This window comes from Muscardinus avellanarius (assembly GCF_963383645.1).
Source record: "Muscardinus avellanarius genome assembly, chromosome: 6".
NCBI classification, from domain to species: Eukaryota; Metazoa; Chordata; class Mammalia; order Rodentia; family Gliridae; genus Muscardinus; species Muscardinus avellanarius.
The window spans coordinates 134975680-135001649 of record NC_137791.1 but is presented as its reverse complement, the minus strand read 5'-3'; the positions used below and the strand labels follow the sequence as shown (position 1 = coordinate 135001649).

Genomic DNA, 25970 nt, shown 5'->3' with positions numbered 1-25970 from the left:
AAGGAAGAAATTAAGCCCAAAGTAAACAGAAGGGAAAATGTAACAAAGAGGATAGGAAATAAATCAGTAAAATATAAAATGGAAAAATAACAAAGAAAATCAATAACGATTAAAAGCTGGTTCTTTAAATAGGTCAACAAATGAAATAAATCTCTAAAGAGAATGACAGAAAATCAGAGAGAAAACACAAATTATCAACTTGGGAACAGAAGAGGGGCAGAGTTGCAGAATATGCATTCATTAAAAGAACAATAAGTGTATATTATAAATATACATATGCTCAAATATTTGAAAAGTTAGATTAAATACACACATTCTTTATTTTGGTAACTGGGAATTGAAAACCCAGAGATATTTTTTCTCTGAGCTATGCCCCCCAGCAATAATCAATTTTATTTCATTTTAATCAGGGTCTCACTAAGTTGCTAAGGGCCTTGGTTAAGTTGTTAAGGTTGTACCAGAACCTGTGATCCTTCTGTCTCTGCCTCCCAAGTATTGGGATTATAGACATGTGACTGTGAATTCTTTGAGAGATGTAAACTATTGAATCTTAATATTTATGTATTTCTAGAAATTGAATTCATAGTTAAAAGCTTAAAAGAGTTAAAAGAGTACTTCAGGCCCAAATATCTTCACTGGAAAAAAATCTACCAAGTAAATGTAGAAATAACACCAGTCCTACACATTTTTTTTCAGAAAATAGAAGGAAATGAAATATTGCCAATTTACTATATTGCTATACCAACACACACACACACACACACACACACACACACACACACACACGTGCGCGCGCGCGCGCGCGCACGCACTTGTTATGGAAGAATAAAGAGACAGATATTCCTCATGAACCCAGATGTAAATATTGTGAGCAAGATATTAGCAAACTGATTTCACCACAGTGTAAAAAGTACAAGACATCATGATCACTGGGAATTATTCTGGAGATGTTGAGGCTGGTTCAGCCTTTCAAATCAACCAGTTGTATTTCAATGGACTTCAGACAAGAAACAATTTGATGGTCTCAATAGATTCAGAGAAGCTATATGACAAAATTCAAAATTCACTTAGGATAAAAAACAAATTAAAAATAGATGGAGATTTCTCAACCTGACAGAGACGAGGTTGATCTTATAGTTGCTATCATACTGACTGTTGAAATATGTTATGATTTCCAACTAAGATAAGGGTCAAAAGTTTATTAAATATTTTAGTAAAGGAAAGTAAGATGAATCAATGAATAAATACCTAAAACACGTTGGAAAGAAGAAATACAACAATCTGCAAACAAGATTATATATTCAGAAATACCAAAGAATTTACTAAAATGGTTGCTACAATGGATAAATGGGTTTAGTAAAATTTAAGATACAAGAGCATTACTGCTTGGATTTAAAATGCCCCCCAGATCTCATGTGGTAGACATGGCAGCCAAGTTGGAGGTGGGGGTTGGTTGCTGTGGAAGAGTCCCCTGGGGGCATGGCCTAGGACAGTGATGTCCCAGGTGGGCTGCTTCCTTTCCCCTCTGTCCCCTGCTGCCATGAGCTGATCCCACCCTCTCAGCTCTCACCCTCTCCCTCTGTTCCCAGCCATGATACTCTGAGGACCTATAGTCCTGGTTCCTGCTTAGAAGCTGGTCTAACATGGACCTAAATCTCCAGAACTAAGGGCAAATAACATCCTTCTTCCTCTGAGTTTTGCATGGCAAGGCTTTTGGATCACAGCAGTGAGAATGCTGACTAAAATAAAGATCAATATGTAAAAAATTATATTTCTGTAAACTGGCAATTAATAACTGAGAAATAATTTATTTTAAAGTAGCACTTGAAATAACACTCGATCCATAAAAGATGTTAGTATAAGTCTAACAAATGAGTGCCAAATCTGATACTAAATACTATAGCACAGATAAAATAATTCAAGATGATTTAAACTATGGAAAGCCACTGTGTGTTCACAGGGTGGAAGACTCCGCATTGGTACGCTGTTACTTCCCTCTAGACTGACAGTCAGGGCAGTCCTAATGGCACTCCAGCAGGATTTTTCTTCTGTAGACACCAGTGAGCTCATTCTAAAATTAATTTGGAAAGGCAAAAATACCAGTATAGCCAAGGTAATTTTGACAGGAAGAGTTAAGGCTTCTCACTATTAGATTTTAAGTATTATTATAAAGCTCAGGGAAATGTGCTATTAGCCAATTATAAATAAATAGACTGATGGAATAGAACTAGAATCCAGAAATAAACTTGCCATTTACGGTCCGTTGAGTCTTGACAAAGTTGCAAAGCCAAAAGAGAAGAAATACTGTTTTCAGGAAATGGTGCTGGAAAAGTTGGACAGCTTGATCCACACCATGCACCGTGTTGAAATTTTAACTCAAAATGCAGTATGGCTCTAAATGTAAGACCTTAAAGTGTAAAACTTCGCCAAGGACGCAAATGAGGAAATCTTTTGACCTCCTGTGGGGATATTATATTTAGTTATGGCACCAAATGCATGAGCCATACGTGCAAAATGCAAAACTGGACTTCATCAAAGCTGAAAACCTCTGCTCTTTAAAGATTCCTTTAGGATAATAGGAAGCTGACTAGGAGAAAATATTTTCAAAATACTCAACCAATAAAAGAATGTATGCAGAGTGTATAAAGATCGCTCAGCACCTAATAATTTTCTTCGTGTGTGTGGTCATGGGGATTAAACCCAGGGGCATTCCACCTCTGAGCCACACCTCCAGCCCTGTCTTATTTTGAAATAGGACCTCCCTAAATTGTGGAGGGCCTTGAGAAGTTGCCGTGGCTGACCTGGAACCTGTGATCCTCCAGCTCCCGAGTACTGGGATTACAGGTGTGCACTGCTGCACCTGGCTGATAATTTTAAAAATCCAATAAACTACTGGGCAAATTATTTGGAGAGATACATCAAAGAGATGACATACGGATAAAGATGGGAAAGAGGTCAACGAAAAACACTCAACACCGATAGTCACAGGGAATTACAAACTAAAAACACCACCCACCTATTAGAATGGCTAACCACCACCACGGGACAGCACCAAGTCCTGGCCACGGTGAGGAGCATCTGGCCTCTCATCCATCACTTAAGGGGTCTACACTGGTTCAGCCACTCTGGGAAAGCTTGGTGGTTCCTTGGGAAGTTAAGCATGCACTCACCATAGGAGCCGTCAGTCCCACTTGTAGGCACTCACTCTAGAGAAGTGGAAACTTAGGTTCACACAAAACCCTGTATGCAAGTGTTTATTACAACTTTATTCATAATTGTATAAATTTAAGAACAACTCAAATGCCCTTAACTGATGAACAAACGCAATGTGTGCGCCTCCGCGTGGCGGTGTTCCATTGAGCGACCCGCGTGGCGGTGTTCCATTGAGCGACCAGAAGCAATGCTACTGATGCACACGGCAGGAGAAGCCTCAATCCTTTCTAACCAAGAAAGCCAGAATAGAAATCCTGCCTGTTAGCATTCCAATCCTATGCCTTTCTGGAATAGAAAATACCAAACACCAAGGAGTGGGGGGGGGGTAGAAAATCAATCATTGGTTGCCAGGAACCTGGAACGGGGGAATTTTGGGAGACAGTGAAACTTTTATACATCTTTATTGCCTATCTGTGCTTATCTAAGCTCATTCATAGAACTATATATGAATGAAAGGCCTTTTCCTGCCTGCATATTATGTGTCTGAATTCACATATATGACTACATATGTTTGTCTAAGTCCATAGAACTGTATATTAACAGAGGGCATTTTATTGCATGAAAATTATTCCTCAAAAAAATAAGCATCTCAAGCTCTAAAATGACGAGCCATGCCAGTGAGGGCTTTTGCTTACTTTGTTCATGGATGTGGTTTCCATCCTAGAACACTGCTGGGCACAGAAGGTGCTCTCTGAACAACAGAGGGGGCCAGGGAGGGCATGACCAGTTCTTAGGAAGGCCAGTGGGCAGGGGGTCCTCACAGGTGGTACTGAGCGCTGGCCCTGTCACTTCCCCTGCACAGGGACCAGCCACTCCCACAGGCTCCATCACCTCTAAAAGGAGACTCTGGCAAGGCGGAGATGGCCTTACCATGACAGCCCTGTCTGCTCACTGCTGCTGCTGGTGGGAAGGGGTTGACACGTGGTAAGTGCCGACCCACACCAGCCCATTCATCTCTCTGTGCTACCACTATTCCCTGGCTGATACGCACTAGTAATAGGTTAGGATTTCCTTGGGGTCTGCTTCCCCTGTGAGACTGTGAGCTCCGTAATGCAGGAGAGGGTCTGACGCACTGCGGGCTCCCAGGGCTCAGTACACTCTCAATAAGTAACTATCTAAGTGATAAGACTGGTAGCATTTACTATCTGTCAGGCACTATGCTGTGTGCCTTCTATACACGTGCAGTTGCATCTGCACAATCTACCGAGGCATGCTGCACAGAGGCCTCGTCCCCATCTTTATCCATATGTCATCTCTTTGATGTATCCCACCTTTCCGATGAGGAACCAAGAGGGCTTATGGTTGGGCACTCGGCCTTTCCTGAGCAGTTAGCGTGCTGGGTGTTTGATGTGCACTCTGTTGGGTAACAAGCTTCATCCAAGTGTTCTGCCCAGTCACTCAGTGTCCGACCTTCAAAGCGCCCCACGCTGAAGCTCACAATGTCCCCGGAAGCATCCCCGGCAGGCCTGGCCCCTACTGCTTCGTCTAATCATGACATTTCCAGCGTGGGCTTCCCACTGGTTCCTGAGGCGCTTACCAGGGCACCCACGATCCCCATGCTTCAGCCTGCCTCCTCTCTTCATCTCCTCTTGTTCTTTAAACGGCAAAAAGTGGCACTGCCAGGTTGTCCCAGCATGCAGTGCTGCTCATTCCTCTGCCTCCGCACTGGCTCCCCCATGGCCCTTTTATCCTTTGGATATAGCGTGTACCCCAGGAAAGCTCATGTATTAGCAATGTAGACATGCTCAGCGGTGGAATAATTAAATCGGGCTCTGACCCCCATCAGTGTATAAATCCATTGATGGCTCCATAATTTGAATAGACGTAGTGGGTAATGACTTAGGCAGCTGGGGTGTTGCAGAGCAGGTCCATCACTAAGGCGTGGCCTCGGGGATACATCTATCCCTGGTCCCTTCCTCTTTCTCTGCTCCTGGCCACCCTACGTTGAACAGCTGTCCTCCACCATCCTCAGCCGCTATGATGTCTCTGCCATAGAGCCAGCCAACCGTGGACTGAACCTCTGACACCTTGAGCCAAACAGTTGTTCTTGTTGGGTATTTTGGGCACAGCCTTACTGCCCTCTCCTGTCTTTACTCAACAGAACGCTCCCTCAGAGTCCAACCAGGATGGTCACTTTCTGCAGGAACTCACCTTGGGATCGCCCAACTCCCCCTCTTTCTGGCAGAATTGCTCTTTTCCCTGGCTGCATGGCATCATCTCCAGACCCCAACCTGCGCACGTCCAGGTCCACATGCCTGTCTGCCCCAGGAGCCGTGTGCTGCTGGGCGCCAGGAGCCGCTCTCCCCCTGCTACCTCCTGGCAGCTCCGTGACTAGCTCAGTGAGCTCTGAGCTTCACCTGGACTCACAAGCCAAGAAGACCTCCGTGGCAGCTGCAACATTTCTCATTTCTAATCTGATGCATTATGCAGATTTCGTTTTCCTCCGACTGGGAATCCCACGTGCTCTCTTAATTAATGAAGATCCAGTTCTGTGCAAATGTCTCTTCCGGGAGAATCCTTTGTGAGCAACCTTTTGGAACTCATCAGCTCGTCCCCTGAAACCCTGTTTGGAATGTTCTGGAACTTGTCATTGGGCCTTTGAACCGTACAGCTCAAGCGAGTGAAATCAACAAGCCTGCCAGTCGGTGCTAGGAGTTTACAGCCCTGGGAACTGCGGGATTTGGCTTTGTGGAGAGAGATCTTCTTTTTCCCTCATCTCCCCACTGAACTCTGCTGCCTGGTGCTATTACCCCCCATAGCCTCTGAAAATACAGCCATTTGGAAAACCAGCCCTGCTCCCCAAAGCCTGTGAACATCTCTCTCGTGCATTTGTTCATTAATTCAGGCCCGAGGTTCCCCTAATTAGGACACCAGCAGCCCTGCATCTTATGTACAGCCGGGACAATAAACATATTTCTCACCCGAGAAATGCAGCTTTCTGATACGGAGCTCAGCGCCACAAAAGCCAAAGCCATTTGTAGTGGGAACGGCGCGGATGTCGGATCCAAACAGCTATGGCTTCGGATTCTGGCTCCTTTGCTGAGCATCTGGGTGGCCCTGGGCAGGCGCATTAGTGTCTCCGGCCCCAGGGTCCTTGTGTATCAAATGAGAGGAATGTCAAAACCTCACACGGAGCTTTCAAGGGTGAGATGCAATGACAGGGCATAGTGGGGTCACGGACTTTGGGGTCTCTTCTTCCCTTTGCAGGTGGGGCCACCATGGGGAGTATCATGTGGCTCCACCACTTTTGTGCTTTCCTGAAGACAAAGGGCTAGATGGAGGGGCCTCACCAGGGGCTGAGGCTGAGGAAGACCAGGGGAAATCTGTTAAGCAGGGTGTCAAAAGCCAGGCAGATAGGTTAGAGCTGGGCTTGGGGCTGCCTTGACTCCCCAGTGGCCCAGCAGGATCTGCATTCCAGAAGAGCAACTTGCCTTCTGAAACAGCCTCAAGAGTCAGAACTAATACAGGAGCAAGGAGGAGGCTCTAAATGGCCCCTGCTCCTCTTCTTCTCTCGCCTAATCCCTCCCCGTGGGGTGTCTCCCTAGGGCCCCTCCTGCCCTCCCTGGCATGGCATTTCTGCAGCCTCAGATCTGTGCTCTGCTCTCTGGCCTCCTCCCAGGGATCCAGCTCCAGCCTCCACCTCATTGATCTTAGTGCCAGTAAGTTCTCCATCCACACATCCAACTTTTTTTCAGTACTGAGGTTGAACCCAGGGGTGTTTTACCACTAAGCTCTGACCCCATCCTTTTTATTTTGAAACATGGTCTTGTTAAGTTACCACACATTGGCCTCGAACCTGGGATTCTCCTGTCTCAGCCTCCCAAGTACTGGAATTACAGGTGTGCACCACCGGGCATGGCACATCCGACTCCTCTGAGGTCCCACGGACACCCTGCATTCACACTTATCACTCCCACCACACCGCCACTTTGCAGCTGTGCTTCCTACACAGAGAGCACTGCCCAGTCCACTCGATGTACAGGGCATGGTCCTGGCGGCAGCCCCAGTGCCCACCGCGCTCCTCCATCTCCCGGACTCTGGCAGATGTAATTTCTCTTGAATGTGAAGGCAGAGATCTCCTTGGCTGAATTTGTTCCAGATCCAAATCCTTCTGGAAAGGGATTTCAAAAAGATCATTGGCAAGGAAAGCCCTGCTAGAGAAGAAAAGTCAACACCCCAAAGGAATTCCTGTCAGGGGAACAAACTCACAAATATGTAGATTGTCCCGTATTTCTATTGAAAGATAGTCAGTGTCGGGGGCAGCGGAGAAGCACTTCAAACCCGTGTCTGGAGTCAAGCTGACCTGGGTCTGACTCTCACCAAAGCAGTCCATTTGGGTAGGACACCCAGCAATCCCAGGCTCCCAAGTACCAGGATCACAGGTGTGTGCTACCACACCTGGCTTCAAAATAAAGTAAAATAAAATAGAAAGTAAAACAAAATAATAACTAAGATAAAATAATGACTGGGTGTATAGCTTGGGAGTACAATGCCCGTGGGTTCAACCCCTAGTACCAAAAAACAAACAACAACAATGAAAATAAGCAGACAATAAACCTTGCAGGTATTTACTCCAAAACTAAGTTGCACCCACAACCCCTAAAATACAAATGGGTGAAAGCAAAACACCAATATGGAGGAGGCCTCCGTGAGCGTGACCTCTATACAACAAGAAACAGGGATCCAAGCAGCAATAAATGCTGGTGAGGACACGGGGCGATAGGGGCTCTTACACACTGTTGGTGTGACACTGAACTCGGGCAACCACTGTGGAGTCCGTGCGAAGGCTCCTCAGAAGACAGGGAATGGACCCACCGTGAGACCAGCTCCACCACTCCTGGGCATCTTTCCGAAGAAATTAAGATCAGATTATCGTAGAGATGTGCACATATCCATGTTGATAGCACAATTCACAAGAGCCAAAAGATGGAGCCGACCCAGGTGCCTCATCAGCAGGTGAACGGACAAAGAAAACGTGCAGCACACACACAATGGGACTCGGCTCAACCACAAAGAAACCGACATCATTTGCAGGACCAGGGACGAAACTAGAGGGCATGAGGCTAAGTGAGATTGGCCAATAGATGAGAGATTCCAATACAACGGGGGACGGGGTGAAGGCGCGGAGGTGTGCGTGTGGGAGGGAGGTCGATGAGGAAACAGTTCAAACAATGCTATGTGCACTTGCAAAATTATCCGCACCAATTTCAACAACCTGTCCTTGGGGACGGGGAGGGAGCGGGGTGGGCTCAGGACTCGGGAGGGAGGCGCACGGGGTACTGTGTGCACGTGCGTCCAGTCACTCCGAACCGCATGATGATGTCTAATGACAACGCACCAACAAAGGCGTATTTTAAAAAGAGAGAAACAAAGGGGAAGCCAGAAAGCAACGTGGGTGAAGCGGAGAACAGATGACTGTAAACAATAAGCCGCATCCATCAGGGCTGGGGCCCTCTGAGGACAGCAGCCCAAGGGCCGGGATTTATCCATCCCGTGCTGGGAGAAAAAGGACCCCGCCGGTTCTGACGGAAGTGAGTCCTGTCATCTACACAGCCAAAGCACCCTCTGGGAAAGAGGCCTCAGGAAGAACTGTGTGGACTGGACCCAACGTGCTGCAGGACAAGGAACCTGCGGACAGAGGAAAACGGAGGTCCTCATGGCCTGCGCAGGAGAGCCCGGCCTGTGGCTCACGACTGTAGTCCAGGTATTAGGAAGACAGAGACAGGAGGATCACAGGTTCAAGGCCAGCTGCAGCAACTTAGTGAGTCCTTGTTTGAAAATAAATCATAAAATAGAGCTGGGGGCATATCTCAGAGGTAGAAAGCCCCTGGGTTCAATCCCCATACCACAAAACAAATAAATAAGCAAACAAACAACAAATAGGGGGGATAACGGAGCTACCTTAGGCTGTGATAACAGGAGAGGGAAGTGTATCCATTGGGAACGTCCCCCTGAGCCAAGTCATCTGATTAAGGTCCATGAGAACATTTTCCACTTAAAAGCGAACAATAAGCCGGGTGTGGTGACTCACATTTGTAATCCCAGTACTTGGGAGGCTGAGACAGGAAGATTGCAGGTTCATGGCCAGACTCAGCTACTTAGTGAGGCTCTCTGAAACTTAGACCCTGTTTTCAAATAAAATATAAAAATTAGGGCTGGAGGTGTAGATTGGAGGTAGAATGCCTCTGGGTTAAATCCTCAGTTCTGCCCAAACAAACAAAAAAAGTGAACAACACAGCCTGCTGGTACACACCTGTAATCCCAGTACTTGGGAGATAAAATAAAAATTGTTCATTTGGGGGGGTACTGGGGTTCCTGAAAACCCTTCTACCTCCGGGCTACGTTCCCAGACCTATTTTTATATTTTTTATTTGGAAACAGGGTCTTGTAAACCAGCAAGGCTGGCTTCGAACCAGAGCGATCCTCCTGTGTCCGCCTCCCAAGCGTGGGGATTACAAGCGTATGCCACCATGCCTGGCTGATAAAATAAAATTTTAAAAAGATAAATTTTTAAAAAGGGCTGGAGGTGTGGCTTTGAAGTAGAATGCCCCTGGGTTCCATCCCTAGTACCAAAAATAAATAAAAATACCAAACTCAAGTGACTTAAAAGTACCAAATTCCATGCAGAGTTACTATAAGCAAAGGAGACTAAAGGGCAGAATCACACTTATACCAGGAAGCTGAGCCAACTGCAACCTATGATTTCAAGAGTTGAAAGACATCACCGCAGTGGGCCACTTCCTTGCTGGTCCTACAATGAATCAGGCCTTTGACATCCTGCCCCATGCAGTCCCTTCCTCAGGGCTGGCCATGTGGCCTGCTTTCTCTCTCTGAAATTCAGACTGTGTGAAATTCAGACTTGGTTAGGAATGGGGATGGAGTGCGCCAGCTTGAAACTTCTGCTACTATCGCGGAAGCTTGCCTGAGCCCTTGGTGATGGGAGCCACAGAGGGCCGAGTTACCTCGATGCACCCACTGCTGAACTCAGTGCCCCACGGGCCCACCGACCAATGGGACTGTGAGAAGTAACACGTGGTTACTGTTCTAAGCCTCAGCTCTTGATATGATGAGTTACACAGTGATTGGTGGCCAACGTAGATGTTCAGAATTAACTACTGAAGACATGAAGAAAATTAAACAAGATGTGAAAGAGCAACATAAGCTAGAATAAAAATACCTCAGAAATCAGAACACAAGGAAAAAGTAGAAATAAAGGGAACATTATTTCAGATAGAGACTTCACAAAACAACACAACAGATAATGCCTAACAAAAAAAGAATAATGAAGATATTTACAAAGAAACGGAAGAAGAGTTAAAACAAGATTTGAGAGCAAGTGACAGACAGACACTGAAGATGGGCAAAGAAGGTCCAACACTGAGACAACATACACCCTTCAAACAAGAGGATGGTTTGGCTGTAGACTCCCAAGCCCCATGCAAGCACAGTAGCAATGCTAGAAGTGGGGCTTGGTTCTTGGAGGGGCCCCTGGGGTGTGGCCTTGGGGACTATATAGCCTTCTTCCTTCCACTGCTGGCTCTCTGCCTCCATTACCGTGACGCAGAGCTAGAAGCCGGTGTGCTCCCTTTCTCTGTTTCTTGAGACCAGGCCCTCAGTTCTGCAGACCTTGCCTCACACGGACTGAACCCCATGTTTCCAAAAAACTGTGAGCAAATAAATCTTCCTCCTTCTAAATTGCGTGGTCAGTTGTTTTGGATGACATCAGATATAATATCGACGAAGACAGCAGGCTAAAGCAATACCATTAAAAGTCCCCCACCAAAAGAAACAGTTTGAAATTACCCAGTCAAAGAGCACTGTGTACTTAGGAATGTGACCCAGAATGACCCACAGGAGTTATATTTTGTGTGACATTACTGGATTTCAATGGAAAAGAAGAACAATTGTTTTGTTCCTTTGGGGTAAGCCTGAGCCACGGCTTTCAGCAGGAGCAGGAGTTCTTTAGAAAACCCAGGAGCAGAGGTCTCCCTCGCAGGGGAGAGAGCTGGGGGGCAGGGCAAACACAGAGGGCAGGAGCCTGGTGTGGGAGGGAGGAGGGCCTGGGAGGACGGTGAGGAAGCAGCAAGGTTAGGCACCAGGACAGATCACACCCAAAGAGGGCCTGCCCCCACTCACCCATGTAGGGCTTGGTGCCGGCCATGGAGGAAGCCTTTTCCACTCCTTTCACGACTGTCGCTATGTTGAAGTCCGTGATGTGAACGTGCCCTGCAGACAAAGAAACAGAAACTCCAGTTAGTGAGGGCTGTGGCCAGCCAGCCTGTTTCTGTGGGTGATTTAAAGCCATGGTCTGCAGGAAGAAAGTACCAGAACTTCTGTCTATAGTTATATTTCATCTGACTCTTAGAAATGTCTGTTCTGTATACCTGGTTTAGAACGTAAATTTGTTTGGTATTACATGCGCAGTTATACATAAATATTATTCTATTGAGGGGCAGGATAAAAGAATTCTGGATTAAAAGTGAAGAGACATTGGTCTAGAGAACAGAGGCTTCTGGGAAATAAACAAGCGAGGCCGGTGAGGCTCCTACTGAGGATGTGTGAGCGGGCTGTGGCCGGGAAGGGTGCCTGGGAGCTTGTGCGCTGCCCCTCTGCTGGGCTCAGTGGGGCCCGTCCTACTGAGCTTGATGAACCCAGCAGGGAGGGTTGAAGTAATGGGCTGCTGGGATGTAGACAGACAAGCTCACCCACAATGCAGGTGCTCAGAAGGCATGGAAGGGAAGAAAGCATTAAAGGAGAGAAACAGCAAAGAACAGAGGGTGTGGAGGGAGCGCTGGTAAAGAGAAGCAGGGAAGGAGGAAGGAAGGAAGGAAGGAAGGAAGGAAGGAAGGAAGGAAGGAAGGAAGGAGGGAGGGAGGGAAATCATGAATAGCCAGTATTTGCTCTCTAGGGAATTTGGTACATAAACGAAACCAGCTCCAACATACTTAAATAATAAATCTAAATACATTTGCATTTCTGTTTCTTTCTTGTCATACCAATCTTGGCTGGACTGTGTGTGAGATGTGGGATGTAAAAACACAAGAGGGTGGCGGGTGCAAAACTGACTTAGAGGAGACTAGGAGGGCACCTCAAGGGATGGGCGGACTCCTCTGGAGCAGGTGCACCAGGGCACGCTGAGGCCCGGGGACTCCTGTGGGAACGCTGTGCCTGGTGTGGATGGAACCACAGCGGTCTTATGCCAGCCCCAAATCTTGGGCTCAGCTGCAGCGCCGATGTGGGAGCCAGCCGTGTCCGGACTCCTTGACCAGTGCCCTAGTGGGACGTGGTGGTGAGGAGCTTGCTTAGTGATGGCCGGTGGTGTTCCTGGGCATTTGTAGATGGGTCTGACGTCACCTGGCCAGGTCTTGGGGTGCGTAAGTGCCTGCTCTTAGCATCAGTGGTTCAAAACCAATCTCTCCAGCCCTCCCATCTCCTCACTTCCAGTTCTAACAGACAAAGAGGTTCACACTCCTGCCTGGATTGTGGGCGTATGAGGGGGACATCAGTCATTGCTCTGTTACACACTGAACAGGTCCATGTGCAAAAGTGCACACCACCACTGCTGGAGGATGCTGGTGCCTTTGAATAGGGGTTTTACTTAATGACTTTTCATAGTACTGGGGATTGAACCCAGGGACATTTTGCCTCTGAGCTATAACCCCGTTTCTATTCAATATTATGAAACAGGGTCTCACTAAGTTGCTGAGGGCCTCGTCAAGTTTCTGAGGCTGGCCTCAAGCCTGTGATCCTTCTGTCTCAGCCTCTGGGATTACACTGGGATTACAGGTGTATGCCATCTTGCTCAGCTCAAATAGAGTTTTTGTTTTTATTTATTTATATTTTATTTCTCTCTTCCTTTAACAAGGTTAGTTTTGCATTATAAAAGTAATGCCGGCTCGTTATTATAAGTCAAAGATAGGAAAGAGAAGGGACTTCAGATAAATGTGGAGAGAGACCAGCAGATTAGTGGAAGGGGACTGAGAGAGGGAGGTAGGAGGAGAAAAGAAGACAGAGGAAGAAAACAGGCCACACAGTTCTTCACCCACCCCTGAAGTATCTGCCAATAGCACTAATGCGTATGGGGAGGGGATGGTGGGGCGCAGAGGGAACCTTGCCAAGGGCTGTGTGCACGTGTGTGTGTCCCTTTGACTCCAACTACAACGTATAATTATGAGGCACCAATAAAAGTATAAAAAAGATAATTTTGCAAATAAAAAGTAAGTCAAAGAACATGGCACATTTTAGTCCCCTTTTTACCCTGTCCCCACCATCTCTTCCCCAGCTCCATGCCATCACACAGACTCAGCTAGCTTCTCCATCATTTCTCCCTTTGCTTATGCAAACATATCCACATAGGCTGGGGACTCTGGTTTGTTCTTACAATAATGGGTTCAAAGTCAATGGGTCATTCTAAAAGTGACTTTTGTGCTTAGCCATGTTTCCTAGTTAGACCCAGTCTTTTATCCTCTGTATCAGTGCATTTTCTGTTGCTGTAACAAACTACCCAAGGCTGAGAAATTTGTGAAGAAAAGAGGTTTATTTAGCTCCTCATTTTGAAGGCTCGGGTCGGGTGGCCTCATCTCTGGTGAGGGCGCCTCGGCTGCATTCCAACATGGTGGACGGCATCTTGGCACAGGTGAAAGCGGAAAGTCACACGGTCAGACAGGACACCAGAGAGGGGCTCGGGGCCAGGCTTGCGCTTTGAGAACAACCTGGTCTTGTCAGCTCATCACTGCACAAGACCAGCGTTCACTCCCAGTGACACCCCTTCCAATGGGCTCCACCGCCAGGTTCCAACGGTGCTCAATATCGCCCTGTGGCCTCCAGCACATGGCCTCCTGGAGGACAGACCACACGGCAGCCTCCACTCCAAACCTATTTTCTCCACAATTTAATTCATGATAAGATTTGGGCCAAAACTTCTCTTTCTTGTTTTATTTTTCCCCGTGGATATTCATATTTTGCTAGAGAAATTAATGTATTTGATTACAAGGTACTTCCCAAAGCCCTAGAGGGATGTTATATAATATATATTATATTAAGATATCATTATGTTAGACATTCTTCACTGCTATTATGGTGTATATTGTTTGCTATGAATAATTTAAATTTTGAAAATTTCTGTATTACAAAGAGTACCTGACCCAAGAGTTTCTTTTCTTTTCTTCTTTTTTCCTTTCTTTCTTTCTTTCTTTTTTTTTTTTTTTTTTTTTTGGTGGTACTGGGGTTTCTGGAAACCCTTCTACCTCCGGGCTACACTCACAGACCTATTTTTTATTTTTTTTATTTGGAAACAGAGTCTCTTAAGCCAGCACGGCTGGCTTTGAACCTGCACCATCCTCCTGTCTCTGCCTTCCAAGCGCGGGGATTACTGGCGTGCGCCACCATGCCTGGCAAGAGTTTCTTTTTTCCCCTCTCTCTCCCTTCCTCCCTTCCTTCCTTCTGTCCTTCCTTCCTCCTTCCCTCCCTCTCTCCCTCCCTCTCTTCCTTCCTTCCTTTTGTACTGGGATTGGACCAAGGGGCATTCTACCTCTGAGCTATACCCCCAGACTTATTTTATGTTTTTATTTAAAACAACAAGGTTTCACTAAGTTGCCGAGGCTGTCCTCAAATCTGTGATCCTCTTGTCTCAGCCTCTCAAGTACTAGGATTACAAGTGTGCACCACCATGTCCAGCTTCAAGAGTTTCAAATGAGAAACTGTGACCTAGTTGGTTGGAGTACATGGGGGCAAAGAAAACACGGCCCAACAGCAGGAAACAGGCCTTATTTAGGTTTAATAAAAGCTGGAAGGAGGCATCTGGCTAGGGGATCTGTGTGGGACAAGGAAGGGGTTGTACAGGAGTGTCTGGAAGCGCTGGTTGGTGAGCTGGTGGCCAGGCCATCTTGGGGCAGGGCCATGGTCAGGGGCATTCCTCTTTCCTTGTTCCTTCATTCTCGGGTCCTCCTCTGGCCATTCATGGCCAGATCTCACAGTGCTCACAAGAGTTTGCAAAGTTCTCCATTGTATGATGTATCGTATTTTATTCAACAATTCCCTATTATGGGTGTCTGGATTTTTCCCAGGTTTTTTTTTCTTTTTTGCTTAATTGTCTTGTCATTATAAATTATGCAGCAACAAGAGCTCTTGAACATATGTTTGTATATTGGTACTTTCACTTTGACTAGATAAATCCCCAGAACTGGAATAGCTGGGATACGAGGGTATGATTATTATGTTCCAAACTTATGGTCCTGTAAAATGAACATGAGAGTGTGTGTTTCTCTACACCTTGACTAGCACTGGCTGTTAACTCTAATTTGGACAAATCGGGTGGTGAAAAATGGTATCTCGCAACTGAAGAGGTTTTCATTTTTCAATGTGATCAGCCTCCCCCATGAACTGTCTGCCTGGAATCTTGGCCAGTTTTTAATCTGAGCTCTTTCTAGAAGATATATATACCTTTTTCATATTAGGTATGTCGCAAATATTTTCTCCAAGCCTACTTTTTGTCTTTTAATGTTATCTCTAATGTATTTTGCCATAGAAGTTTAAAAAATACGCACTATATGTTATTTTTCTAATTCCCAAGTCTTATTTTTCTTAAAACTTTCCAGTTTCTACAAATCTATTCCACCTCTAAGCTTTTACATATTCCCCTATATTTTCTTATAGTGCTTATTTAATTTACCTTTAATATATAATTCTTATACTCATCTGGAATATATTTTTGTATATGGTAAATGCATTCTGAATTCATTTCTCTCAGATAGCCAACTGTCTCAACATTTATTAAAAAACTTATTCATTCCCAATAACTTGTAAAGTGACCTCTATGAAGTTTTATTTATACATGGATCTTCTGTTTCTCTGACCTGTTTACTGCTGCTCCAGAACTATAGTGATTTAATTATAACAGATATATGGGTTATTATAATTTCTTCCCTTCCCTTCTGACTGAACCTGGGGCACTGTACCTTCGAGTTATACCACCAGCTCTTTTTTATTTTTTATTTAGAAATAAGGTCTATGTTGCTGAGGGTCGTGCTAAGTTGCTGAGGTTGGCCTCAAACTTGCAATTATTCTGTCTCAGCCTTCCAAGTACTGGGATTATAGGTGTGCACCACCATGCCTGCCTATTACTCTTTCTTTTAAATATTTCTTGGTAATTCTCAGGCATTTGCTTTCCTGAATGAACCTTAGACAAAATCTAAGATTTGGGAAATACTACCATGAATATTTTGATAGAATTTCTTTCTCTTTCTTTCCCTTTCTTTCTTTCTTTCTTTCTTTCTTTCTTCTTTCTTTCTTTCTTTTTTTTTTTTTTTTGGTGGTACTGGGGTTCCTGGAAGCCCTTCTACCTCCAGGCTACACTCCCAGACCTATTTTATACTTTTTTATTTTTGGAAACAGGGTCTCTTAAGCCAGTGGGGCTGGCTTCGAACCAGCATGATCCTCCTGTCTCTGACTCCCAAGCGCGGGGCTGACAAGCGTGCGCCACCACGCCTGGCTTGATAGAATTCCTTTAATATGAACATTCATGTGAAAAGTGTACCGCTGTACCTTTTCCAGCTAGGCTCACACTCTTTCATTGAGATCTTGCTTTATTCCTTCAAAATATTTTCATTTAGGTCATGTAATTTCCTAGGTAAAGTTATTCCCAGATAATATAGTTATTATAATTATTATTTTGTATATTACATACATATTATTATATAGATTTTGGTGAGTATTTTATGTTTTCCGGTACTGAGAATAGAACCCAGGGACATTCTACCTCCAAGCTACATTCTCAGCCCTATTTTTTATTCTTTATTTTGAAACAGGGTCTCACTGAGTTGCAAAGAGCCTCACTAAGTAGCTGACACTGTTGGTGAACTGTGATCCTCCTGTCTCAGCCTCCCGAATGCTGGGATTACAAGCGTGCACCACCACGCCCAGCTTTTGCTGAGTATTTTAAATGGAGAGGTTTTCCATTTATTTCTCTGGCTAATTGTTACCAGCATAATAAAAAGTTACTAAATTTCGCTCTTTTATCTTTTATTGTGCCACTCTGTTAATTCCTTGGCAGAAGCAGCTAGTTGACGCCCAGTGACCCATCTTCCCTTCCCATACCCTAAGGGAATGTTTAGCTGCGTTTCAGCCAGCTGCAAACTACATTTCCCAGGCTCCCTGTGGTCATATGACCCAGACCTGACCAATGGGATGTGAGCAGAATGAGATGTGCATCTTCTAGGTTATTTCCTTAAAGGGAAAAAGAATGCCCTACATCCTCCGTCCTCCTCCCTCCAATTCTGTTGTTTTTTTGTGGATTTACAAGGGCATTCTATGTCACACATATGAGCAGCTACAGAATAAAAGTTGCCCGAGCCTCGGTGAATTTCCAAGGGGAAGAAATAAAACTTTTACTTAGGAGGAAAAAAAAATCCTTTTATTAACTTTTGTCTTTGAAAAGCAATTAAACCCATCTCTTAATTATTGTAAGCCCTGTTAGTTTTGATGACTTCTTCTTACTTGAGTCTTTTGATGTTCCTGGCTGTAGAACTGTGGTGTCTGTGGCTCAGGACCGCTGCGTTTTACCACTGAGAAACACGTTGCAGCGATAATCAATACCTTTGGAGTTATGGTGTCTGAGAACCAGCGGTGGCCGTGTCCCTGTCGGGGCACTTGCCAAGTTTGGGCCACTCGGGTCTGTTTGCCAGTGATTGCACACCCCTACACACACCCCTGGCTTCAGGAGGAAGGCCTGTGGCTCTGGCTGCAGCCAGGCAGGCTGATCTGCCATGGGGCTCTGGAAATTGGGCCTATGACCGAGTTGGGGGCCAGTGGAAGTTGGGTAAGTGTTTTTATGGAATCTCCAAGAAATCAAGACTGCGTGCTGGGATCCGGGCATAGCAGACACAGCCGGTGTGATGAACAGCAGGATTTGACGCCTGTTTCACCTGACCTGACCCAGAGCTATGACTTCTCACTGCACATGCTCCGCCGGCTGAGCCGAGATGCAAGAAAGTGAAAGCCAGTGTTGACAAGGTGTCCAGAGAGCTCTTTCATGGGAGAATAGGAATTTTAATACAAAGTGTATGGATAAGAACAGAGTATTAGGCCACTTGCTTTCTGTAAATGGAAAATGTTTAAAAATCAGAGTGAGATATTGCCACCGGCGGCAGCAGCAGCGAATTTACCGAGTCCACTACAGCTCCATCTGCATACTCAACAACAGTGAGTCAAATTGCGGGCCCCAGAGGAGAATCCCAGTACTGCACTCCGAGGGACTTGACCCAGTGGGGGAGTGGCGGTGGCAGAGATATCACACCATAGGAGAACGTGCAACCTGGCACCCCCCACAGTCTAAAGCAGCCTCTATTGACTCTCTGGGTTGGAGACTCTGTGATACAACCCAGGAAAAGAGTAGTGGGGTCTGAGATACTACTGACTCGAGATCCAGAACACCTTAAGTGAAGTCATAGTGACCCAAGGGAAGAACCCAGAGAAGGCACAAACTTCCGAAATCATGGGAAAGAGGAATAACAATGGAGCAATGAATGCCCACAACCCCACAACATCAGAACCCGATAAAACAGAAAATCAGAGATTTCTAGAAGATCAAATCAGGAAAATAACTGTAGAAATAATAGAGGTGCTTAGAAAAGAATTCAGAAAAAGCCAAAAAGAGATAAAGGATGAAATTAATGAAGTAAAGGCCTCAATTCAAAGCACAAACAACCGATTAGACCACATAGAGAACAGAATCTCGCTCTTAGAAGATGATCATTCCAAAAATGAACGCATAGTTTCTAATCTAGGAAAAAATATCCGACAGCAGGAATATGATATTGAAGAAATATGGGCCCATTTTAAGAGAGCTAACCTAAGAATAATTGGAATAGAGGAGGGAAAAGAAAGTGAAACCAAAGGGATCAACAATCTCTTCAAGGAAGTAAGAGCAGAAAATTTTCCAAACATAGAGCAAGAGGTCGATACGCAGGTCCAGGAAACTTATAGAACTCCCTTTAGACAGGATCAGAGAAGAGGATACCCACGCCACATAATTGTCAAAATGACCAATGTGGAAGCCAAGCAGAGAATCTTAAAGGCAACAAAAGCAAAGGGCCAGGTGACATTCAGAGGCAAGCCAATTAGAATCACTCCAGACTTCCCAAACCAAGTCATGAGAGCCAGAAGGGCTTGGAGTAACATATTCCAAACTCTGAAAGAAAACAACTTCTAGCCAAAAATTTCCTACCCAGCAAAACTTTCTATCAAATTAGATGGAGAAATAAGAAGCTTCCATGACAAACAGAAACTGAAGGAATTTATGTCTTCAAAACCAGCGCTAGAGAAAATACTCAAAGATATTAACTACAAAGAAGAAATAGGTAACACACACCAGAACCAGAGAAACAAGATTTTCCATCCAATAGACAACTAAGATTGGTTATCTGTGGAGATTCATTATTTATGTTAGTCTTTTACCTATCTCTAAATTGTATTGTTTGCTTTTATTGTTGCTAAGTTTTAGGATTTCTAGTTGGCATATTAATATACCTTCAGATATAGCATTTGGAAATATTTTATCCCATTCTATCAGTAACTTTTAACTCTGTTTACATTGTCTTTGGATATACAATATTTTTTTATTTTTTAGGGAGTTTGTATACTCTTCTGTTGCCTGTGCCATTGAAATCATATCCAAGAAATCACTGCCAATTTCAATGTTGTGAGGTTTTATGACCCAGATTTTCTTCTAAAAGTTTATAGTCTTAAGATTTATATTTAGGTCTTTTATCTATTTTGAGTTAATATTTGTATATGGCGTTAGGTAAGGGTCCAATTTTATTCTTTTTCATGTAAGTATTATTTTTCAACAATATTTAGTTAAAAGATTATTATTTCCCCCACCAAATGTTTGTGGAAACCTTGTCAAAAATAACTTGACAATATATGGAAGAATTTACCTCTAGGCTTTTATTTAACTCCATTGGTTTATATATCTGCCTTTAGAATAGTACTACACTGTTCAAATATTGTAGCTTTATATGGTTTGAAATCAGAAAATATATATCTTCTAGCTTTGTTCTTTTTCGAGATCATTTTGCGTATCTAGAGTCCATATTCCATATTAGGATAGATTTTTTTCTGAAAAATAAATATATAAATATATGATAGTTTCACCTAAAAAAAAAAAAAGAAAAAATACTCTCTGGTAAGAAAGAAAGCAAATGAAATATTGAAATGTTATCTTTAAGTCATCAAAAGCTTGGTATCAGACAAATGAAACTGTTATATGAGATTATCATTTTTAATTTTGGATAAATTGCTATAATACTAGATGTCAACCACTAAGCCAAGCATGGGAAGGAGGGATGGGGAGGGAATGGAGTGGGGATCGGGTGGGGGCTGACTGGGCGAGGTGTGCATGTATGTCTACAAAAGTTTGTATCCCACTATGATGTATGAATACAGTACACCAATAAAAAATAAAAAATAAAAATAAAAATAAAACAAAATTCAGAGTGAGGGGGGGTCCAGGGCATTGGGTGAGACCCTTTACCATGGTGTCACGAGACTATCAATAATCAATAATCAATACTTCCTGCCTTGTTTACACATTGTTGTGGTTAGATGTTCCCTGAAGAGCTCGTGTATTAATGTTCAGTCACGGAGGCCATAATGTCATCAGAGGATGCGTCACTTGTGATGGGTTTACTGGGTAGCACTGGCGGGGAGGTGAGTCTGGAGAAGGTGAATCCCTGAGGTGTGGCTTCAGAGACTGCCTTTGCCTGTGAGTCCCTTGTGTTCTCTCTGGCTTCTGACCCCCGAGATATGAGGACAGGGCCCTCGCTCGCTTCCTCTCTGCTTCCGTGTCCTGGGATCTGCAGACCCTGGCCTCACATAACTGAACCCGAAATCTCCAAAAATGTGATCAAATAAACCTTCCTTCCTCTAAGCTGTGTGGCCAGTTGTTGTGGATTATAGTAGTGAGAATGCTGACTGAGACACACGTTCTGTACTATTACATCTTTTCCCTTTTCTCCGAGGGCATGAAATTCATCTCACCTCTTTGCTATTGACACAACATGGAATTTACCCTCCCTTCCTCCCCTGAAAGCTTCTATTCACTTTTCAATGCCTGGCCCAAGAATAAAACTGATGTGTGTGTGTCTAGCCTTTACTTGAGTGCTTCTGCTAAAAGGAGCCTCAATACCACAGAGTGTGTGTGTGCTTTTTTCCCCCTGGCTGTCTTAGTCAGTTTGGGCGGCTATAACAGAATGCCACAAACTAGGCGGCTTAAACAGCAGACATTTATTTCTCAGTTTTGGAGGCCAGAGTCTGAAATCAGGGTGCCAGCTTTGTCAATTTTTTGGTGAGGGTGTCTGCTACAGTTTAAACATATGTTTTCTTCAAAGTCATACACTGATAGCTAATCACCAGGGTGATAGTATGTGAGGAGGGGCCCCGAGGGGTGATTCAATCTTGATGGCTCCGCCCTTATAAAGAGGCTCTAGCAGCATCTGCCCCTCCGGCTCTTCCCCTTGCTGCCTGAGGACATGGCCACAGGGCTCCATGTTGGAAGCATGGAGCCACACCCCAGACACCAAATTTCAGACTGGATGCTCTGGGGCTTGACCTTGGACTTTCTGTCCTTTAGAATGTTGGGAAAATTTTTATTTATACATTTCCAATTCTAAGGTATTTTGTTACAGCAGCAGGAATAGTCTCAGTCTTTGTTCTCTTTCTGGCTTTCTTACTCTATTCTCACATGGTGAGGAGGAAAGAGAGAGAGAGAGAGAGAGAGAGAGAGAGAGAGAGAGAGACAGACAGACAGACAGACAGACAGACAGACAGACACGCACTCTGGTCCTTTTCATCTTCTCTAAGGGCGGCAGTCCAAGCCCAAGGCCTCAAGTTCCTACTTCTAAATAGCATCACGTTGGGGATGAGAGCCTCATCATATGAATTAGGGGACAGAACATTCCCCGGCTCCCTGCAATAGCACCCACACCAGAGTGCCCCGTTCTGTGTCTGTCACCGTATCCATCTCCTTGAGGTCAGGAATCCTGCCTTGTTCACATCTGCATCCCCAGTGCCTGGCCTGAAGAAGAGATTCACTGGGTGGTTGTTGACTGACCAAGCGACCACCCAAATACAAGACTGAATGCACGAAGCCGAGGCAGCAAGGCCACTGCCCTCTTCAGCCCTCCCTGCCTGGAACCATCACGATGCTCCCGGGAGTCAAGGACCCTGCTTCTAAGTCTCTACTTCGGCCTCAGCCAGAGGGTACTAACCGCCCTCTCCAAGGCTTGTATCATCCCCTGAGCCAAGCTCAGGGCCTGGGCTGTTTCCTGAGTCAGAAAGAACACAGCAGTGTGTGACGATGAAGGCTCTTCTGTCATCCATCAGCTCTTGGTTGGGCACCTGCTACCTGAGTGGCAGAAGGGCCTAGACCTGCAGGTGCTTAGCATGAGCCGGTGATGGGTATCCTAGAATTGGAGGAGGGGGACAGAGGTTAAAGTCTCACAGTCCCCTGAGTGGGGCTGTAACTGCTGGTGTGCAGACACCTCATAGTATCACAAGCCAAGTGGCTGCTTTGCAGACCAGCACTGGTACCTTGGGCACAGGTCAGGAGCAGGCAGGCAGGGCCTCCAGGATCATGCACACTTCTCCTTCCTGTTCTACAGCCCTGATGCATGAACAGCTGTTCCCGCCCCATTGATTTTCTCCTTCCCCTCTCTTGCCTCAGCCAAGCAAAGTACCATGAGGGTGTTTACCAACTGGACAAGAGCCTGGCTGCAGGCTGGTGCGGTTCCTGCAGGGGACCAAGAAGGCCACAGGCCAGGAGATGAGGCTTGCTGGAGGGAGCAGCAGCCCCGAATGGCAGGCCTTGATAAGGTGCAGGAAATCCTTTTACCTCTGTCCACTAGAATCCACTGTGATGGGTGCTGTGCCTCTCTGGAAATTTCTGGAGTGGACATAGTGATCCAGCCTACCAGAGGAGGCAGACTAGGAGTGGGATAGAAGGGAGATCCACAAGTGGTCATCTCCTTCTATATTCTTCTTACATCAAATGTGAATTTGAAGCAAGCCTTGTAAGAACCCTGTCTCCATCTTGACTGGCTTCTAGGACCCACAGCATGTCTGAGCCACAAGTCAGAAAGGTGCTGCTGAGATGAGGCAACCAGGAGCCCAAGGGATGTGGGCTGGTGCTCACTGCTAGAAATCATTGCACTTCCAAGGCCTGCGTGTGGACTGGAGCCCTGGCTGCCCACCTTCCGCCCAGCACTGTCCTGGGTACCACACACAAGTACTCCCTCCCCAACTTATCTTCATGGAGATCGCAGCAAACTGGTCACAGGTCAGAACCAAAGAGGAAACAGAAGCCCTATCAAATTCCTTAGCCATGTGAGCTTATCCAAGCTTTGCACTGGCTCCTGGCAGCAGAAAATTTGTTTTCAGAATATTTGAACATGCCTTGGCCGATAAAGGATGGGGTGACTCTTGGATTTTTAAAATTTCCTATTCTACTAGATCTAATTTCTCCTACGCCTTGGTCACGAGGTGTGAATGCAGGGAATTAAAAAAAAAAAAGCAATCTGTCTGTTCCAGGCTGCTCCTGTACACGGGTGAAAAGGGTAAAACCAAACCTTATTAAAGAAATGTAATACTCTTTGGATGTGGTGGCACATACCTGTCATCTGAGTACTTGGGAAGCTAAGACAAGGGGACTATAGGTTTGTGGTCAGCCCCAGCAACTTAGCAAGACCCTCTGAAACTTGGTGAGACCCTATTTCAAAATAAAAATAAGATAGGCCTGGGGTTTGGCTCAGAGGCAGAATGCCTTTGGGCTCAATTCCCAGTATCTAAAAAAGAAAGAGACAGACAGAAGAAATAAAAAGGAAAAAGGAAAGAAAGAGAAGAAACAAAGAAAGAAGGAAAGAAGGAAAAAAAGAAAGAAAGAAAGAAAGAAGAAAGAAAGAAAGAAAGAAAGAAAGAAGAAAGAGGAAGGAGGGGAGAAAGCGTGGCCAAGTCACTGTGCTATGACTTGGGGGCACCCCAGGCCCCAACAGTTCCAGTGCTTTCCACAGGATAAACTGAGACTCTAGAAGCCATATTCACATCCAATCTGAGCGGATGCATACTTGAAACCTCCTAGTCCAAGCTTTTGAGAGAGCTCAACAATTCTGAGTTTTTCTTGCCTTCTCTCTACTCCCATGGCTCTCGAGGTCACACCACTAGGTTTCTGTGTTCATTAGTCACCACTGCAGAGTCATGGCTGCCTGCCTGATACACTTCCTCCACCCACCTGAGCACGGCGAGGATTCTCTACAATCACAATAAATCGCAATGGATAACATGGAGTTTTATACTTGTCCATCCATGATTTCCTTTATGGTAATTTCCCAAAGTGTTGTGCCCAACACCAACACAGTATCCTCTCCCAGTCCTCCCTTTGCTACCTCCTGCACCATGAGAGAGCCATGTTTCCCGACTCTCTTGCAGCTAGGTTTTGGACCAGGTTTAAGTTCCACCAATGTGATACACTACGGTGATATCTGGTGAAAGCCAAGCAGAGGCCATCTTTCTAGGACACAATCCCAGGGTGAGCAGGCTAGATAGATGGGGACTTTCCTGGGGCAGTACCTCTCTGGAAAACCTCCTCACCCCTTTCACAGAACAAGCAATGGAGGAAACGATCTCTCAGTCCAAAGCCCTACAGCTAGAAGGAGGCTTTATCCCAAAGCCTGTGGCCTTCCCAGCTCACTAAGCAGCTCTCTCTTTGTGAAAAGTAAAAAGAGCCAATATGGTGCAGCTGCCCAAGGATGGTGTTATCTCCACTGGGTCCGGGCGGCATCGGTGCCCAACCCATCCCAGCACATGGGACTCCTCTGTAGAGAGTGGGTCTCCTGGGCAGGAACTGCGTCTCCAGCCCAGGATCAAACATCGTCCTGAGAACAGTGAGTGGCTGAGACAATTTTTATCAGGCAGAGCAGGAGCTGGACCCAGTGTTAGCAGGAACAGGTGGGGAGGGATGTTCCCTCACCCGTGATTCAGGGCGATGACCTTAGCCATTAGACCTGAATCTAACCCAAGGATATGCTCAGCCTCTTCTACCCCTCACTCCCTGCTTCAAACCATTAACTTGGGGTTTGGAAGCAGCCTATGAGCTTTGGGGACACGAACATTCAGACCATTGCTCTCTGCCTCGAGGAGGTGCAGTGATTACTTGGGGTAAATAAGCTCATTCAGCTGAGCTCTGTCCAGGTTCCTCTTAGCAGGCCGTGGGACCCCTCCACGGATCTTACCGGGTAGCATCACTTCACTGCGGGGCTGTGGGATTTGTGCCCCAGGGTAGGAAGCCTCTCTGGCTCTCACCCAAATCTAAGCCCTTCCCAGCAATGCAGGGGAGATTTTGGCCTCTATTTGCCACTTTCCTGTTTTCTTATTTATCAAAATTTCTTTTGGAGAAGACAGGGTGCTATAGATTGGATTCTACCCCTTACATCCCATGTGTTGAGGTCTGAATCCCTGGAAGCTCGGTGTATGGCCTCATTTGCAAACAGGGTCCTTGCAGATGCCATTCCTTAAGATGAGGTCATGCTGGGATTGAGTGAGCCCCAATCTGATCTGACTGGTGTCCTTATTAAAAAAAAAAAAAAAAAAAGGAGCATCCAGGCTGGGCGTGGTGGCGCACACTTGTAATCCCCACGCTTGGGAGGCGGAGACAGGAGGATCGCGCTGGTTCAAAGCCAGCCTCGCTGGCTTAAGAGACCCTGTTTCCA

General features: G+C 45.6%; 1 protein-coding gene across 2 annotated transcripts in view; it reads right to left on the bottom strand.

Moving 5' to 3' along the window:
- STK32B (serine/threonine kinase 32B) overlaps positions 1 to 25970 on the bottom strand; it is a gene marked incomplete at both ends in the record, with an annotated part of 391796 nt that overhangs the window by 44819 nt on the left and 321007 nt on the right. The window contains one exon of one of the 2 annotated variants that reach the window (XM_080698041.1): positions 11350 to 11439. The exons of the other annotated variant lie outside the window; for it this stretch is intronic. Within the exon in view, the coding sequence (XP_080554167.1) occupies positions 11350 to 11439 (90 nt within the window). The remainder of the gene's footprint in view (positions 1 to 11349; positions 11440 to 25970) is intronic. 2 annotated transcript variants of the gene reach the window in all.